The sequence below is a fragment of the Marmota flaviventris genome, chromosome 6 (assembly GCF_047511675.1).
Source record: "Marmota flaviventris isolate mMarFla1 chromosome 6, mMarFla1.hap1, whole genome shotgun sequence".
NCBI lineage: Eukaryota > Metazoa > Chordata > Mammalia > Rodentia > Sciuridae > Marmota > Marmota flaviventris.
The window spans coordinates 104,418,284-104,438,113 of NC_092503.1; the positions used below are offsets into that span (position 1 = coordinate 104,418,284).

At 33.0% G+C, this 19,830-nt stretch overlaps 1 protein-coding gene across 1 annotated transcript; it reads left to right on the top strand.

The window, feature by feature from the left end:
* Positions 1 to 313: 313 nt before the first annotated feature.
* LOC114095079 (cysteine-rich secretory protein 3-like) lies at positions 314 to 19,484 on the top strand. The gene is made up of 8 exons (XM_027938244.2): positions 314 to 344; positions 7,640 to 7,713; positions 10,431 to 10,547; positions 11,271 to 11,358; positions 12,910 to 13,055; positions 13,457 to 13,551; positions 15,771 to 15,859; positions 18,258 to 19,484. The coding sequence occupies exons 2-8, from the start codon at positions 7,642 to 7,644 to the stop codon at positions 18,383 to 18,385; spliced, it is 735 nt and encodes a 244-aa protein (XP_027794045.1). The 5' UTR covers positions 314 to 344; positions 7,640 to 7,641; the 3' UTR covers positions 18,386 to 19,484.
* The last annotated feature ends 346 nt before the right edge of the window (positions 19,485 to 19,830 follow it).

Genomic DNA, 19,830 nt, shown 5'->3' on the forward strand with positions numbered 1-19,830 from the left:
TAAGAATTTTTAAAGTATTAATTGACAAAAATGTGGATAAATTATAGCAACATATGCATTGAACTACAAATGCATATTAGTAAAAATTTATAGCAATTTATTTTTGATAGCAATGTGGAGAATCATCAAATAATGTCAAAATTTCAGTGAGACAAATAGCAATGAAATTTGAAACCACTTGTATGACAAATGCTCTTGCAGACCTTGTTGACCAAGATTTACTTGCACGACCAGACTTTGCCAAAGCAGGAAATAGGTGTAATATATATACAAGTCTGACTTCTCTCTCTCCACCTTGTTACAACAGATGAAACAAATATTTCATCCTGTTCTGAGAATCAACGGTAAGTGGTATTTCCTTTACTTCAGGATGAATATTTTATTATGCCAATTTATTAATGACTTGTTAGTGGCAAAATGATATAATTGATGCATTTATCTATTAATTTCAAAACTATGCTAATAAATTCTATTGAGTAATTATCACAATATACTTTTTAAGCTAAGAAGCTAACAAAAATAGCTCTATCACTTCAAATGTGAATTTTAATGAATTTTTTCATTCTAAAATTTGTAAGATAATCCAATTTCTGCCTATGACTTTCAGGAGCAATTACATTAGAACTATTTAATAGAAAAAGAAAAACTATTATATGCCTGTGCATACTTCTGCATCAGTGACTTTTACTACTATGAACACATGTGGCTATGCATTAACGTAGACATTATTAGAATATATAACAATGAGAAGTCATCTTTGCTCATAGTTTTAAATTGGTAAAAACAGTTTATTAATGATCATCAACATAAAATATAATTTATCCCATGAAATGTACTCAATTCAAAAAGAAAAAGATAAACTTTCAGAAGTTTTCCAATCAAAAGTTGAACTACTCTGGCTGTCACATTTATGCAGGTAATTTTAGTATTATGTCTATTGTGTATATTTTAAGAAGGCAGTTTCAACATAAAACTTTATACTTGTGACATAAGAAGTGATTTTGGAGAATATACCATAGAACTGCCAAAAGCCAACATGAGAGAAATAACACACCACTAGAGAGAACATTTTATTTAAAAGGATTCATTATTGCTTTTCTCCCTGTGGCTAAATGCTGTTCAGGAAGTTCTGGGAATGTTTACACTATTGCTAGAGAGGATCAGTGTTGCTTCTTCTGCTAGTTAAACCCAAAATCTAGAATGTCTGCCTGTGTGACTAAACTTCTGAAGGCGGATCAAAAGAAGTTAAATTGATGACAAGTTTCAAGCCCGGGAGCTGCTTTATAATGATGTGTGGGGAAATGAATCAGGGACCCTGAGTTAAGCTCAGACTTGCAAGAGGCAGAGGTAAATAGAGAAAAAAAAAGTGTTGGAGTTTTCAAGTTGTGTAAATCAGGTACAGCTATGAATTCCAGTGATATCAAAACAAAACATGCATCTTATGAATTGGCAAGGTAGTTATTCATATTTAGAAGTTTTTTCAAGATTCTCACATGATGAAGTTTAACATTATTGCACACTTTGTTTTTTTTTTTTGTTTGTTTTTGTTTTTGTTTTTTTTATTGCACACTTTGGATGTTGGCACAGACTATTTGCTGCCTCATAGACACATGATGACATGAAAGAAAGTGACCAGAGTCAGGATTAAATACTACATTTAAAGGTAGAAAACACTGTATCTGATACTTGTCTATTCTGTGACTAGTATGTCAGTATATCTATACCTATAATACACCCACTCCAAGCACATTTGCTGATGTTTTTAAAAGCATCTTTTCCTGTCCTACATAATTCTTTAAAACTTCTCTATTATCCTCTTTGGGGAGTGAGGACTTTCAAACCAAAAAACCTGGATTTACCAGTCAGTTCTGCTACTTGACAGTTTATAGTATTTTATTATTACATCTCTGATCCTAGGATTTCCTATCTATAAATTGGGGTATTGGGTAACATTATCTACCACGCAGGTTTTTATTAGTTTGAAATGAAGCCCATATTGAGTGACACAGTGCCTGGCACAAAACATGCCATCACCACATCTCTGTTGCAATTATATTTGTTACTAACTTAGGACAAAGGGATATTTAAATTATTTTATCTATTTGTAAATATAATCCATATACATTTACCTTTATAGGTAATGCTTAAATAAGATTTGGTTTATTTATTTAGTTAGTTAGATGTGTTAAACATTTTCACCAATCTCATATGCTTGATAATCTTGTTCTTCCTCTAGAATTTTTAATGCTATTTTGTTTGGTCTATCACTTACATTTTCTCATCATCTCCACCAGTCAATATCATTTATCTGCTCCTATAATAACATTAAATTTTTTCAACAAAGGTTTGAAGTCCATCTTATTAAGCAATAAAGATCCCTCAAGTAATTATCCTTTTTATTTTTCAGTACTGGGCATTGAACTCAGGGATGCTCTACCACTGAGATACCTCCCCATGGTTTTTATTTCTTCTTTTGAGACAGGTTCTCACTAAATTGCCCAAGGTGTCCTAAATCTTGTGTCCTTCTGCTTCAGCCTCCCAAACTGCTAGTATAAAAGGCATGTGCAATGGTCCCCAGCTTTTCTTTTAAAAGATTACTTAGTTACTATAGACCAATCTGAATTTTTATTTCAATTAAAAAGAATTATAAAATTACCTTAAGATTGATAAATTTAGTATGTTAGCACATACCAATTAAGAGCATGAAAACAAGTTAATTTACCAAATCTTATGTTCTTTGCTAGAGTTTTAAAATTTTCTCCATAAAACAATTTTTAAAATCTTTGTTTCCTGGATAATTTATAGTTTTGTTACTATTATAAGTGGCTTTTAAAAATCTTATTTTTAGGTGAGTGCTGCTAACATATAGCAATGGTGTTTTGTAAGTCATTAGTGCCTCTTGCAAAGTAGTTGTATTCTCTAGATAGATGATCATGTTCTTTGAAAACAATTTAATTTCTCTTTCACAAGACTTACACATATCACACATTTTTTTCTTTTTAATTATTTTATCAGGATGTCTCAGTATTGTGTTAAATAATATCATTAGTCATTCTTTGCTACCAATATTAAATGCAATGTGCCTAGAATTTTTCTAATAACCATTATATTTGCTACAGATATTTAAAATATTCTTGCTACCAAATTAATAATCTCCTCTATTCTCCATCTTTTTAAAGCTATATGTATAGATTGAATTTGATAACATTTTGTCATATATTTTTAGTATATTAATGTAATAAATGTAATGTAATGAATTTCACCAATGAACTTACCAATATAGATTCATCTTTGCATACCTGTTATAACTGTACTTAATCATACTATTTTTAATGCATTTTTTTAAATTGGTGAATTAATATTTTGTTTGCATTGCATTTATGAAATAGTTCTATACATCATTTAGTATAATTCTATGCATTCAGGCTGAGGATATAGCTTAGTTGGTAGAGTGCTTGTCTCACATGAACAAGGCCCTGGGTTCATTCTCCAGCAGCACACACACATACACACACACACACACACATACACACACACACACACACACACACACACAGATCTATACATTAGACCATTAAGCATCACTGCAATGAAATACCTGAGCAGACTAACCTCAAGCAAAGAGGCTTATTTACTTACTGTTTGGGAAGTTTAAGGGCATGGTGCCAGCATTGGCTCAGCTCTGGTGAGGGACCTCTTCTCTGTGTCCCACAGTGGTAGGATAGCAATGTTCAGAGCACATGCAGGAGCAAGCAGTCATGTTCCCAAACAGGAAGCCAGAGTGGGGTGGGGACACTTTTTAAAACAATCCTCCCAGAGAACTGTACAGGTAGTATAGTAGAGCTACTTCACCCCATCCGAAGGGGTGATCCCAAGTCAATTAAGGACTTCCTTCTAGGATCCACTTTTTAAAAGGTACCCACTACTTGCCCATAGTGTCCCTGATGGACTAAGCTCTCAACATAAGAATCATTGGAGGGCAGGCAACATCCAAACCACATCATCCTCATCTTTTATAAGAATTAATCCCTGGATCATTTAAATTTTCTGCCACTTTTTAACTTATTATGTCTACTTTCTCCAAATGTTCTTTCTTCCTAATGTGTATTCTGAAGAATGGCAACAAGTGGAAATATTCTGGGATTAATTCCTAAAATGGATTTAAATAAACCCAGAAAATAAAATAAGCCAATTTTCATAAATGAAATTCAAAGATCATTAAAAACACTGAACTCATGAATATGAAACATATATTAAAAATATCATGATTAAATAGAGTTATATTAGGACTAAAAGGATGATCCAAAATTAGAAAATTCACTGGTGAATTCATCAAATTAATAAAGGAATCAGATGAAAAAAATGTTTTATCATTAAGTTCCTACATAGAGTATTTTAAAAAAATAGAAGACAATAAATTAGAAAGAATTGATCATTTGGCAGAAATAGTAGAGTAAAAACTTATAGGAAATATGGCTTTTAAAAAAATCAAACAAACATAGGTTTTGGAAGAAAAAAGGTAAAACTGTAATAGCAATTATATTACATATATCTTAATTTTTCTCAGTTCCTCTCACACAATGGATTTATGTTTCCCTCATGTTTTCTTGCTGACCTGATTCCAGACAAAGTGCTTGTTCCATTACTACCAATATTTGTAATGAATAAAAGTGAAGCCATGATAGTATTGAGATGTGAACAGGAGCGAAAAAATAATTTTCATTACAACTTCAGGCTTGCCCCTACCCTGAAATACACACTACCGTACACTTCACATTCAACACACACCTAATCTGAGAAAATAATTCCTTTTCTTACTTAAGTGAGTGTTTCAAAACATGGTGATATTCCTAATATCAATCAATGTAAAGAAGCAGAAAAATGTGATAGTATAGTTGAATCACTTATTTTCCAGAAAGACATTTTTCCCGCATAGATTTGTAATTAGTAATACAGCATCGACACTTGAAATTGAAAACCTTTGAAATCCCTGGACTTGGCTTTTCTCACCTTATCAGGAGAAATCACTAATCTCTTTGGAAGCAGAAAAAGTTTGATAGAAAGGTATATAAAAGGAGAATGTAGCAAAACAACTGTTTTAAAGTGAGAAAATATAAAACAATCTAGAGTCTATTATGAGCAAACAGCGAAGGAAATGTAAAATTGCACTGCACACATTCAGAAAGTGTCTACATGCAAGAGAGAAGAGAAGCTTTTTGTCCTAATTCCTTCCCAAGTCTTCTTGCATGACTGTACTAAATGAATCTGCAAACAGTTCATATTCCACTTACACTACTGTATGCAGCAGCCCTAGGGAAAGGGGATAGGTGGAGCTAAATGTGACGATGAAGAAGAAGAAGAAGAAGAAGGAGAAGGAGAAGGAGAAGCATTTTTATGTTTGCCCCATTAGAAACGTTGATTCCCAAACCCACAAATTGTCTAGATTCTTACCCATCTCTCACCAGACATGGGTCAGCATCAGAGAAAATAAACCATTACTCTTCATTTTTGCACACATAATAAAATATATCCAGTTCACACTGTGAGGTACAACTATACATGAACATCAGGCTTTCTTAATGGTATGCTAGAAAATGGAGGGCAGGAATGTGTCTTATTTATTTGATTATGTATAGCAATGCCTTATATGCTAAAGTGCACAAAACATGGTCAATATTTGTTAAAGAATAAAATTTAATTGTCTTTGATTTTAAAAAAGGAGGAAGAAGAAAAGATGCATTTTTTTTTTGCTCTCAAAATCTATAGGAGGCTCACTTGAGGCTGCTTTCAGAGGGGTATGCATGTATAAAGGCTAATAGAGAGTCCTCTGGAGATATTAAAACTCTGCAGTACCTCTGAGCAGGTACAGAATAAAAAATTCTGAGCCACAAGCATTGAAGATGGCATTTTGACCTTTACAATCTCACAATAGTTATAGAAAAAAGCCAGATGAACATTAAAAAATTAGATAAATAAAATGGTGCACATCAATATGAAAACATGATTTAATCAAAAGTGTACTGTACAGACTTTAAATGATCTTATCCAGGGAGAAGATCAGTACTTTTTGAGTTCATTTATGATTTTTTTGCAGGGAGAAGGACTTAGAAATGCTCTTGAAGGATGTAGTTTCTGTCAGGATTAAAGATTAACTTGATCAAAGGTATGAGAGGCACATGATCAAAGGATAATGAAGATATAAGTAAGCAAAGTGTCCTCACTAGAATTATGGGGAAAAAAAGATTGTTTAAAGAGTTATGTCACAGATTGGAATCAATTATTAAGGAAGGGTGGAGAAGGAAGCCAGATTAGACAGAAGTAGAAGTGGAGATTTGGCATGGTGTGGCTTCAGTATTTCTGAGGCTACAAAAGCTTTTAGAGTTGTCTCCAGTTGAATGAAGAGGTCAAAAGATTTTACCTCAACACACACAGAGTGTTCACAGGGAGGGTCAGAAGCCTGTCTTTATCTCATGTAGTCCCTGAAGGCCTGGCAACAGAGGGGTTCCTTGATGGCTGAGGGAGCAAGTATACCACATGGTAAGAAAATACTAGTGAAAATGCTAATACCTGTAGCATGTGATGATTTCTATTTTTTTTTCAAAATGCTTTCATATTAATGTATGTACTCAAACTTCACAAAGTCCCTATGAAGTGACCCTATGTCACCAATATTCTAACTTTGAATTCCACAAAGCTAGTTACAGATAAGGTAAGCATCATCAACACCCACAAATTCCCCAGATTCTTAACACTGAACCCTTTCCTTTATTACTGTACCAGGTACAAACACTTATGTTCCATCAGTATGGCCTCAGGTATCTCTGACACATTAAGAAGTCTCCTTGTGATATTAATCTTTTGTGTCAGCTTCACACAAAATAATTTTTCTCCATGGTCTTCCTTTTCTGCCTTCATGATTATCAACTTGTTCTCCTAACTCTTCTTCTGCTTTTCTTAAAACTGCAGAATAAATAAGTCAACATTTTCATACTGCTATTACTGAAATTTTAATGGTGCATAAGTCCTTAAATTTCCTCAACCTTCTATAGAGAATAGATAAAAGAGTAACACTGAGAAAAAAGATATGTGTCCTTCGTATTTATAGATGTGCTTCAGGAGCTTCAATTTAGCACTTCCAATTGTTCTATATGACCCCATTCTGGAGAGCTTCTGCAGCTGAATTCTCTTTCATTCTACTGTTAGGAAATGGCACATGCTAATTTCTAAATTGGAAAAAAAATATCAATTTACAAAAAGGATGGCAAGTAACCATCAAGGGCTAATAGCAGTAGTATACCTCTAACAGGAATACTTAGGAACTATTACTAGCTCTGAATGGTCAACTTAAAAAAGCCATTCCTGGAGTCCAAAGTCAGTAACTTCACAGGTCAGTGTGGCATTAGCATCATTAGGTGTGCTTGAGGGGCTTCATTTCAGTACTTCCCTTGTTCTTTCCAATCCTACTGGAAGATGAGCTTCAGCAGCACAATCACACTATCATTCTACTGCTGCATGTGGCACATCCCATGTTCCCCTATTGATCAATCTAGGATAAGCAGTTCATTACTCCCTGCACCTGTGTTACAGTGTACTGAGCATCTTAATGCAGGTCTTTGTTCCTTATGTTCTGTTCTTCCAGTGATGGCATCATATCCAGTGCTGCTGTTCCTGGCTGCCATGCTGCATTCATTCTTTCCTGCATATGGAAATGAGGTATGGCTAAGGTGGCTTATCTTTTCAGAACAATTCAGGCAACCAGGAGGAAACATCAGGTCCTGGATCCATCTCCAAAAGTGAACAGGGCTACCAGGTCTAAGACATGGCAAAGTGTTCACTGGTAGCTCAGGCTAGTTAACACACCCAAGCTACATGAGTGTATAGTGCACTGGATATACATTTCCTCTGAATCAATATGGGCATAAACTTAAAATATACAACAAAAAATTCAAAGTGGAAAAAAAAGAGAGAAATACGTTTAATACTTATGAAAATGAAATTGAATATTGGATATATTATATAGTATCTATTATTGTTAATTACGCCTATTTTCTTTCTTTTTTAAATTGACCACCAAAAAATTAAAATTGCATGTGCCTGAACCCTGTGTCTAGCAGGACAACCCATGTCTATGTGTTTAAACTAATAAATTCCTCCTATTCCAAGAAGTGTGCTTGTTAAATCCAATTCAGTGTCACCCCCACAGAAAATGAATAATATATGTACACAATCTCAAATTAGCATGACTTCATCACATACATCACTATATTTAATTTTGACAGATAACTGTGCTAGAACAATCATACTTGTTTTTTAAGCCTTAAAAAATTACTATAGGTCTTAGGTGGACTTTTTCCTATACTCTTATAACATATATGATTAGAAACCAAATACTTTATTTATAACATCATACTTTTCTTAAATGACCCCAGGAACAGGGCCAATCATCATGATTTTTGATGGGGTGTGTCTTTCCCAGAGAATATGTTTAATTTTCTCACCAGAAAAACTCCTGGATGTTAGATTTGACCATTGCTGTTTGTTCTCACACAGCTCTTGGCTTTTTGCCCACAAGTCAAGCTAGGATTCCCTAGGACTACAACTCAGTTCAAACCTCATTTGACACACAGTAATAATAGTAATTGTGTTAACACAATCAAACTATTAATCTGGAGACTTTTTTCTCATTATTGAGGGTTTCATACAAGTAATTTCCTGTCCTTGCAATTTATTTTCTATAAAGATTATATTGTATGACTTTTCCAATGACCTGTTACCTCTCTGGTCTGTTTCCTGTTCATCACGTGTAAAGTTTTAAAAAGGGGAATGACAGAGAGATCCAGAAACATCTTTTGTATAGTCTTTTTAGATCTTGAACACATACAATTCATCCTGCCTTCTTCAATATGTCACAAAATTCCTCCTGTCATTTTTGTTATGTGGTATTATAATGATTTACTTATGCCATATTGCTTATGGAATCTAAACATTTTAAATTAGATACTAATTTTCAATTTTATACTGTGCACTTTTAATATTTCTAATCAGGTACTAAAAGGTTTATTCATATTTAAATAGAAAACCAAATATGTATCTTCATCAGTAGAATTTTTATCTATAAAGCAAGATGGTGTAAGAAGTAAAAAGTCATTACTTCTTTCTCAGAAACCCACATTTTTGTGTTTTAAAATGAAACTACATTAATCAGGTTTTTGAGGTCAACAGGAAATATCTAGGGGTGTTACTTTCTGCTTTGATAAAACACAGAAATTGGCCACTTTGCATTCAGTTGTCAAACTGATGAATTTTGTTGTGGAGTCCTTAAACTATTGCTGTAGGACATTGGGCATTCTTTCCACTTTAGTCAGTAGCTGTGCTGAGATCTATTTGAACAAAGCATCACAATGGCAATGGTCCCTGTTCTTAGGAACATTAAAGCAGGAGGGAGTAATGAACATACTATTAGATAACAGCAATAAAATGCGGTTACATCTATGAGAACAGAATTTGGAGAGTCTTGAGGGTACTCAGTATGGAGGGCTGGAGGATAACTGATCCCAAGGAATAATATGAAATCTAAAGCATTCCTGCCACTTTAGACTTATATTTGAAATTCCTGCTCATTCCTATAAGATAGCATGTTGTTGTGTAAATCTGGATCAGCAAATCACTTTTATCTCTTGTGCCAACAATTCACACAACCTCATTCTACTTTCCAGACCCACACATATACAAAAATAAATAAATAAACTCAAATATCAGCATGGGAATTAATATCTTCTCAGTTACATTTCTGGTAATAAAAAGATAGTCATCTATAGTCCATTAATTGAATGACTTCATTCCCTTCAAATTGCCTTGGACATTTTTTTTTAAATATGGTAAAATCATCTTTTGAGTGATCCTACAAAATTTGCTACATAATACATAAGTTATTTTACTACATATGGAGCACTACATATGCACTTGGTCTATGCCTAAATATTTCTCATCTAGACACCTGACACTCTGTCAGGTGAATGTTACTCCTAAAGTCTACAATAAATCATGTTTGTCCACACATTTCCTTGCTGCAGCCTAATGGAGTGTTAATGTCTTCATGGTTTCTACCATGTACTTAATAATACCACTCATATAGTCAGAGAAAAGGAAACTTTTTCTTAAAACCAAAACTGGCATTTGTGGCCTCAGTGAATTTTTTAATTTGTCATGCCATAAATTACATCCCCATTCTCTAAACTTCAATGGTCTACTTTTCCATTTAAAAGTCATAGCTTTGGCTTAGTTTCATTGGCAATGCTTAACAACTAAAGTTGGTTTGAAATAAACACTTTTAAAAATGATTCTTAATCTCTTAAAAAATTAAAGATTTATTAATTATTACATGGAATTTTCAAGTATGCTAAAATAATTCTAATTGTGTTTCCCTTTAGAATCAAGATTTGAATGCTCTGTCAACCACTCGAAAGGAAGTTCAAAGTGAGATTGTAAATAAGCACAATGAACTAAGAAAAGCAGTATCTCCCACTGCCAGCAACATGCTAAAGATGGTAAGAGGTGGTAATTTAAGGAAGGTAGCTGGAGGCACTCTGAGCTGTGTAAGAGCAGACATTTGGTAGGTGGCATCACATAACATTGTGGCTTAGGACTCTCATTTGTCATTTCATTTGAGTTGTGTTATGTTCAAGGCAGAATTTCTTCATTTCCTTTTATAATGATTAAATAACTTGTCAGCTTTTTGGAGCAATTTAAGTTATGGTAAGAGAAGTGAAACCAAATCCTTAGGTATCCAATGAAAGGCCACTGTTCTGCTGACTCTCCTCTAACCCTTAATAATACAGGAGGATCAAGAAGACTTCTTTTAGGATCAGATCAATGAAACAGTCTACTTTTCTGGCCCCAGCATCAAAGGCCATATGTCTCCCTAAATTAATCAATAGGAACAAAACAAAAATAACGGAAGGAATTAGGATGAAGTATGCCAGCTCATTTCTATTGTAAAAAATATTTTCAATATTTAACATGATTAACATGACTTAGGTGTGCCTGCTGTGCCATCATGTATAAACCAATACCTGTCTTAGAATGTTCAATTACTTAGGGTAGACACAATATATACATTTCTTTGGAGGAAAAAAAAAACAAATTTTTTTTCAAATTCCTCTATGGAAATTGTATAATGATAAAAGACCAACATATCCACTTGACTGCAAAGATTAGGCACCTTTGAGATTGGAGCCATTAAGTGCACATCTTTCCTTTCCTTCTTTTAGAAATGGAGCAATGAAGCTGCAGCCAATGCCCAAAAGTGGGCCAACCAGTGCAGTTACAGACACAGTGCCCCAGATGCCCGAAGAACCAGTATGTACATTAATAAATATATGTTGGACAAATGGACAATGAAAATAACAAGGGACCATTTTATGATGTTTTGTTAGAAAACTTTAAAAATAATACTGTGCCTTCGTCTCTATAGTAGAGAAAACACTGAGATCACTGCCTTGTACTAATTGTTTGTATTTCATAAATACTCACACAATATCATCTTTGAACTTATAAACCAGCTCAGGAGTCAAGCAGGTCATGGACCACCTTTATTCATTTGAATAAGAAAACCAACTGCTTGGAGTAAAATGATTAATAATTAGTGTCATACCCCAAATTATAATTTCTAAATTCTAACCCAGTATTTCTTTAATAAAAAAGTAGCCTCTTTGTGTCTTAATAATGATTTTTAAGTTTATAACATATATTAAATTTGATCAAATTATTTCTGTTTTACTTTAAAAATATTTAATATATCAGTTACACTTATTTCCTTTTAAAAATGTGATGACAAAAAGTCTGTATATTCTGGGTGCCCACCAAGCATATTTTCTAAGACTAATAACCTACAAGACATGACTTTTACATCAAGGAGGGTGAAACAATGACATAAAATATCACATAAATGAACTATGAGATACCATTTTTTTTAATTATCAAAAAGACCTAGATAAATCAAGCTCAACTGGAAAATAGATATCTCACAAGTTTTAAGATAGGATCTCATTACTATTTGTATTACTGATAATACAATTTAAAAATCATGAAGAAGCATGATTATATTCAGTACAAGATTGAAAGAATTGGCCTAAAAGATGCCAATCTTCTGTAAAAATCTTCTTTCTGTCCCTTTTAAAGAAGCTATCAAAGAGTGGTTTACATTCTCTTTAAGCAGTATAGAGACATTACATTTCAACATACAAAATTAAACATTTGCAGAACTTAAAAATACTGAGATATTTTTTAAAAATTGAGATTTTTTGGGCTGCAAGACACTTTTTCCTAATTCTAGGAGGAGAGTTTAGCCTATGATATTCTGATTGGCTGATTAAAGGGAAAATACCCAAGTGACTTTAAAAATACTGTCCGTTGCTTCATGCTTAGGGTACTGAAAGATTGCCTGTAAGATTTCTTTCAAAGTGTACACAAAATAATGATCCTTAACAGTTATTCACATTTTTATATATGAAAATCTCTAGCGAGTGTGGGCTAGAGCAGGAAAGAAATTGCAGGAGTTGGTGTCTGCATTCAGGATGATTACCACAGTAATCTGAACCCGCATGAGGCAAACACCTTGACGACGTGACTGTATAAATGAGTGAGTCCAGGGAGAGCAGATAGTAAAGGAAGGCTTCTCCATCTGCCTCAAGCTTTGCATGCATGGCCAGCATACATGTGTTGGGCACATCTGGCTAACATACAGCCATAGGTGCTAAGGACCCGAGGCACCCTCCTTATGTGTCATCCAGGCGTCAGTGACTTTAGGCACCATGTTTGAAGCATATGGACTCTGTGACTGTGTGAGAGCTTCTATACGCACATTGCATACTTTATTACTTCCCTCACGAAAGATTTGTTCTTTTATAGACATAAGCTGTGGTGAGAATCTCTTTATGTCAGACTATCTTCCTTCATGGTCAGAAGCAATCCAACTCTGGTATGATGAGCACCATGATTTTATCTATAATGTAGGGGGAAAGACACCTTCTGCAGTAGTTGGACATTATACTCAGGTAAGAAAAGAACTGGAACACCTGCTGCTCTACATACCCTAGAAGTAAAGACTCTCCAAATGTGACCGATTCGAATATTGAACTTGAGGGAAGGCCTTAAATAGATATAGAATTGTCTGGACCTTGGTTGAGTATCTGGGCTGTCATTTTTCAATAGCTCACAGGCTTTTGGTAAAAATTAAAAATTCTCTGTATTTTATAATATTACTCTAAATGGATAAAGGAGAGTAAATGGACATGAAAATGTAATAATTTTAAAATGCTTTAATTTGATTCCATAAATTAAATATATCCATAAGGCATATGTAAACAAAGTAGCATTCTTTTCTGGTTTGTAATTCTTCCTATTTTATATTTTCTTCTTCTCTAATGTACTCCTATTTTCACTTATTGATATGTAGGTGGTTTGGTACTCATCTTTCCATGTTGGATGTGGAGTTGCCCTCTGTACTAATCAAAATTTAAAATACTTCCTGGTTTGCCAGTATTGTCCCGCGTAAGTGTACATTTTAGGATGTTTTGCTATTAATATCAAATAATACCAAATGCACATTAATGTTTCGATTATAAAAATAATAATGAACTAAAAAGTTACTCAAGAAAAGGGGAAGGAAATGAATTTTAGAGGACTTTCTAAAGTTGAGACATACATAACCAAATTCTCAGAAAGACCAAATTCCCAATTCCTAGATTTCTGAAGCTCGGTCCTAATGCTTAAGATTTGGTTTCCCTCTCCAGTGCCATTCCCCAGACTTAGTGTTACATTGTGAATACACGTGTAGTTGTGAATGATGTACAGTTTTCTGGATTTGTACTAACATATCTTACTAAGTTCACACACTAGAAAGTGAAAGCTTGATGTCAGATCAGGGGTAAAGGTGAGAACAAATGAAGCATGATGTATTTCACTGATTTAGTTATTCCAGTCCTTTCTTCTCAATGTTGTTACTCCTGCTTATCTAAAACCCTTGTGTTATTTCATTAAGAAATGGTCAATTCTTGAGCTTCAAAGTCTTTTAAGAGAGTCTTAATATTTTTCAAATTGTGAGGAAGATAACACCTTAAGCCTTTGCCTCTCAGAATTTGTGACAAAAACCACTGTAGGAACAATTGATCATGATCTTAATTTATAGAAAGAAACCAACCCTTTCTTAAAGAAATATGTTTGAATGTTCCAAAAATTTAAAACACAATCCTGTGAGTATAATGAACATATATCCACAATCTGTCAGTTTTAATTTCTTTTTTTTTTAAAAAAAAGTATTTATTTTTTAGTTGTAGTTGGACACAATATCTTTATTTATTTATTTATTTTTATGTGATGCTGAGGATTGAACCCAGGGCCTCGCCCATGCTAGGCAAGTGCTCTACCACTAAGCCACAATCCTAGTCCCTTAATTTATTTTTAATACATATATATATTTTTTTTACACTGGAGGTAGAATGTGTTTTCAACCAAGCTCCCAACATGATTCATTTTGAAGTTCTAGATAACTCAGGTGACGTGGTATTCCAGTTTGAAAAGACACTATTCAGTAAGGTCCTATTGGTGTTAGGTTGAGAGTACTGAAAGACCCTAGGAGAAAGCATCAAATGCCTTGGCCAAGAGGAGATATTGAGAGCCAGACACCTGAAATAAGAGTTATTGAATAATAAATGGAGGCAAGGGGGAGAATATCCTGAACACTATGTCATTTTTCAAGTGCTTACATCCACGTAGCTATACTCTCTGTGCAGAGGCTGAGAGAGCTTCATTGTCTTGGCACTTGTCCCTCTTGATAAGCTGGGACAGCTTGATAAGCTGTAATCAGTTTAAGTAATTTTCACATGTTAATGACCAAGAGGATAAAATTCATAATAAGCTACAGGATAGTTATTGTAAGACTGAGATTGTCACCCTTAATCTTTTTTTTTAAATAGATATATTTTTAGTGTGGATTAACCTTTATTATTTATTTATTTGTTTATATGTGGTACTGAGAATCAAACACAGTCCTTCACATATACTAGGCAAGCACTCTACCACTGAGCCACAACCACAGCCCATCACTTTTAATCTTTTTCTAACATTCCCATTTTTGATAAACATAAAAAATTCACATCACACACATGCTACTTATAGACATTCCCAAATCTTCCTAAACCCTATTCCCTTTCTCAAACATACACCAAAAATTATTTGAAAATCAACAACCCCACCTGGAATCCAAAAACTACATTGAAGCTTTACTTACCCTGTTTCATATTGTAGAAATTATGACATTGTTTCATTTTTAATTGCAAAATACATTTAAGTGGTATTTTTCATACTGTACCCCTTTGAACTACATAATCTTCTTTTTCTCTAGGGAATATGTTTTACCTCTAGCCAGCACCTTGTTGTACTTCATCTTAACAATTCAACCATGTCTGTTGGAAAATGAAGAGAGTATTTCCACATTGAAATGCACTCTCAACACTTTAGACTAGTTATTCTATTTCAGTGTCTCAGGTCCTGAATTTACAGTCAAGGAGATTAGTGAAATGGTGAGTTATTCCCTTACTTTGCATTGTTATCTGAACACACTTAGGTAATGACAGTTTGCATTGGTTATTTAACATAAGTAAAAACATTTAATAAATATCTATGTATATTTGGTGATGAACATTAATCTCAGAGTATAAACTAAACAGAAATTTTTTTAAATGACATTTTTTTTTCATTTAAAATTGCAGTGGCAATTATCTTAGTAGAATAAATACCCCTTATGACAAAGGAGCACCTTGTGGCAGTTGTCCTGGACATTGTGAAGATGGACTATGCAGTAAGTTCAAAGTGATTACCTTGTTAGTGTAGTAAAAGAGCACGACGTTTTATTTTTAAAGAATTTAGAACTCTGAATGTAATCAGTTTAAGTGATACCTTCATGCAAACCAATAACATAAGAGTATTTTTAAGTACAAATTTTTCACGCTTCTGTATCTAAGCATTATTTGAAATGAAAACCCTATTATCATATATAATCTAAAGAATTATCCACAATTTATGTGTATTTATGACTATACTTAGCTTGTTATATATTGGCATCTTTGAAAATGTTTCCATGGGAATAATTCATCCTTGCATCAAGATTAGTGTCATTAGCTAGGAGCAGGGGCCTGCAATCCAAGAGATTCAGAAGGCTGAGGCAGGAGGATCACAAGTTCAGTGCCCTAAGCAACTTCATGGGCCCTGTCTCAAAATAAAAATAAAGACTGGGGAATGTAGCTCAATTGCAACCCTGGGTTCAGTCTTCAGAACCAAAAAATAAAAAGAAAAGGGAAAAGACTAATGTCAATGTCATTATATCAAAGCTGGCATTTTTAAAAGGGAAAACAGATACATATTGAAGGGTTTTAAATGATACAATATGGCTCAGTCCAGAGAGGCAAAACAAAAATAGCAATTTTTATATGCCAATAAATTTATCACAATTCCCTAATTCATCCATAATGTTCTTAGAATTGTTACATTTAATTTAAAATAACTTACACCTCCTTTCATTAGTAATGTGTGTACATTTTTAAAAGTTAAAATCAAATCCATATATGGTATTATTTCAAATGGTTTAGAAAAGAGAGAGTAAAATAAATATCATATATTACCTAATATTCAGTATTATTAATGGAATTACAAAGAGTAAGGATTTGGGTTTGTAAAATTATTTGTGTTAGTAAAATTATTATGAACAATGCATGTGACCAATTCACTAAGATTTTTTACCTTTCAAACTACATTCATCTGAGTAAATTATATCAATCCTTTCTAAATGAATTTTGAAACTATTCTTCAGCATTTTGATGATGTCAAACCTCTAACTAAAGGAAATAAAATCCAAGTGTCCATGCCTCACTAAGGAAATTTGAGCCTATCCATCAGTAATGAGTATCTACCTGAAAGATTTTACACAGAAGTGTTATGATCAGGAGTGTGTTTTATAAAGAGTTCCTGGAGGTAGTATGAAGAAATAATAGAATAAAAGCTAGCTATGAGACAGTTGATAAATATGGACTCACAAACAAATGTAAATCTTTACTGTATTAGTGCCAAAGGAATGAAAAGTAGTAAGCAGCTGATAGAGAGAGAGAGAGAGAGAGAGAAGAATAGTTAGTAATTGTTGGTTGTGCTTATTAAATGCTGATAAAAAAATAAAGAGAGTGCTGGCTATGGTGGTGCATGCCTGTAGTCTCAGTTGCTTGGGAGACTTAAGCAGAAGGGTCACTTGAATGAATGAATTTGAGACCAGTCTAGATGACATTGGTGAAACCCTTTCTCAAAAATCTAAAACAAAAAGTAAAAAGAAACAAGATCCTGTTATTTCCTAGTTCCTGTTTTGAATTATTCAGTTGTTAGAACTGCCATTTCTCTGAAACTGGATCAATAGAAGGTTATGGGCTCCTGGATATCAACAAAATGTAAAGATTATAGATAGGATGATGAATATAATTTGAGATTTGTTCAATTTTTGTCCACTGAGGGGTGTTAGAAAATAGAAATGTTCGATACTCTATATCTTTATCTTTCTACAAAATTACTCCTGTGAGAAAGACTAGTGACATTAGAGTCTAGGTTAACTGTGTCCATAAAATTTCTACAATAATGAAAATATTCAGGATTTTCACTATGCTCTAAGGTAGCCCCCTTTTAGATTTCAATGACTATTGAGCACTTGGTATAAAACTGGTGTTGCCATGGTTCTGAAATATTACTTTTAATTAAATGTAAGATTGAACAAGCATATGTCTAGTGCTATCATTTTGGATAACGCAATTCTAGACAGATTCACTTATGTGAATTTTATTCTATTTTTTTTAATTTGGAATATATTTTATTTTTTCCACAATTTTTATTGGTGCACTATAGTTGTACATGTGGTGGATTTGTTGCACATTCACACATGCTTTCAATATAACAATATAATTTGACCAATACCACTCACTAGCATTTCCTACTGTACATTTTAAAAATAGAAAGCCCAGTTTATCTTAGAAACATTTTTAAATCCTCAAATTGAACAAAAAATAAAGCAAAGTTTGTTCTTCTCAAGATTGAGACAATCATCAAAGTGTAATGAGATCAACTTGGTAGCTCACTTCCCTTCTCCAAATTCACATTGAATTTACTGTGTGTTGCTGCTATGGAGGAAAACGATAATAAGGTTTTTAATTTTTTTTTAATTTCAGCCAATGGTTGTGATTATGAAGATGGCTATGCTAACTGTCAAGATCTGAAAAATGCACTAACCTGTAAAAATCCAATAATCAAGAATAGTTGCAAAGCCACCTGCAATTGTGAAAACAAAATTTATTAAATAATGAGTACCCATGAGCAGTGGTAGGTAAAGAAAGTCCAAATCATCTGTTGATATTTGATGTGAACTACCAGGAAAATTATGGGCAGGTTAGCTGCAAATTTTATTCCAAGCAGTGAAGAATCCTTTTCATCTAGATCTGCTTCTAATTTTACAGAAATCTTTTCTATGCAGATGATTAAAAAGAAAATCCATGATAGCAACTTTCGATTTTGATATATGAAATTTTTTAATTTAAATTTACTCAAGTTGAGGATTCTAAAAGTTATATTTTCCTATGACTAAAGTTGCTAAAAATCTGGATTAAAATTGAGAATTATGTTCCCAGAACACAATATACTCAAAAAACAGAATGTGATTGTCATTGTCACATGAATCCTGGGCTATAGTCATTCTTTCTTGTTCCACCTGAGTAACTCTAAAGTGTCCATGTATACTGTCTTTAATTCCTTCTCATTTATTCTTCTTCACACTCATCTGGATCTCAGTCTCATAATTAAATTAAAAGTGATATTCTTAGTTAACTGGCGTTCATTTTGCCAAAATCAATGAAGACTTTTGATTCTTCTTTTGCAAAAATTTTACAGTAGAATATGTCACACTTTCCTTTATAAACCTCTCTTCCCTTAGACAAATCTTCCTTAAAAAAAATTCAAAATCATTTAAGCATTCAATCTCCCCTTAAGAAGTTAGAACTCATTCCCATCCCTTTTTGAATCTTCTCTGAATTCATTGACTTACTTTCTAAGAATAAACAATGGAAAGGAAATAATATTCACTTTACAATGGATAAATCTGACAAATGTCATCCTACTCAAGTAATTCGAATTCAAAACTCTTTTATTGATGTTTGAAATAAAGTACTCTTCCTTGAAACACTTTCAAAATACAACTTTTAGAACAGAAAATTTTTATTCAGGATAACTACTTCAACAATTTGGACTATTACAGGAAACAAAATGAAAGTTAATCTTATCAGCATGTTAATCCTTTCTAAGAATTGGTTTGAATTTATGATTATATGTTTTTTTTAATAATGTAATATTATAATACTTATAATGTCTTATTAATAACATTGTAATAACATTAAATTTCTTATCCCTCACCACATGTATTTGTTGTATTTATCCCATATCTCAATTAACAACCAGTAACAGAAATCTGTGGGTATAAAGTATGGAAATATCCCAAAGAAATTGCTTATTCATAATTTGGATAGCAATCCTTAATTTTGGACATATTAACATAAGTTCTTTGTATTTTCTAAAGTAATAGATTACGAAAACAAAATATGAAGACAGTAAATTTTATCTGAAATTTGTATAATGGCTCTATATTAAAAGGAAAGAGGAGCTGATGAAGAGAAAAATATAAAAACACGCAAAAATGTATACTTTAAAATATATGCATTGCCTATTCTATATATAATATTACTGTGTGGATTA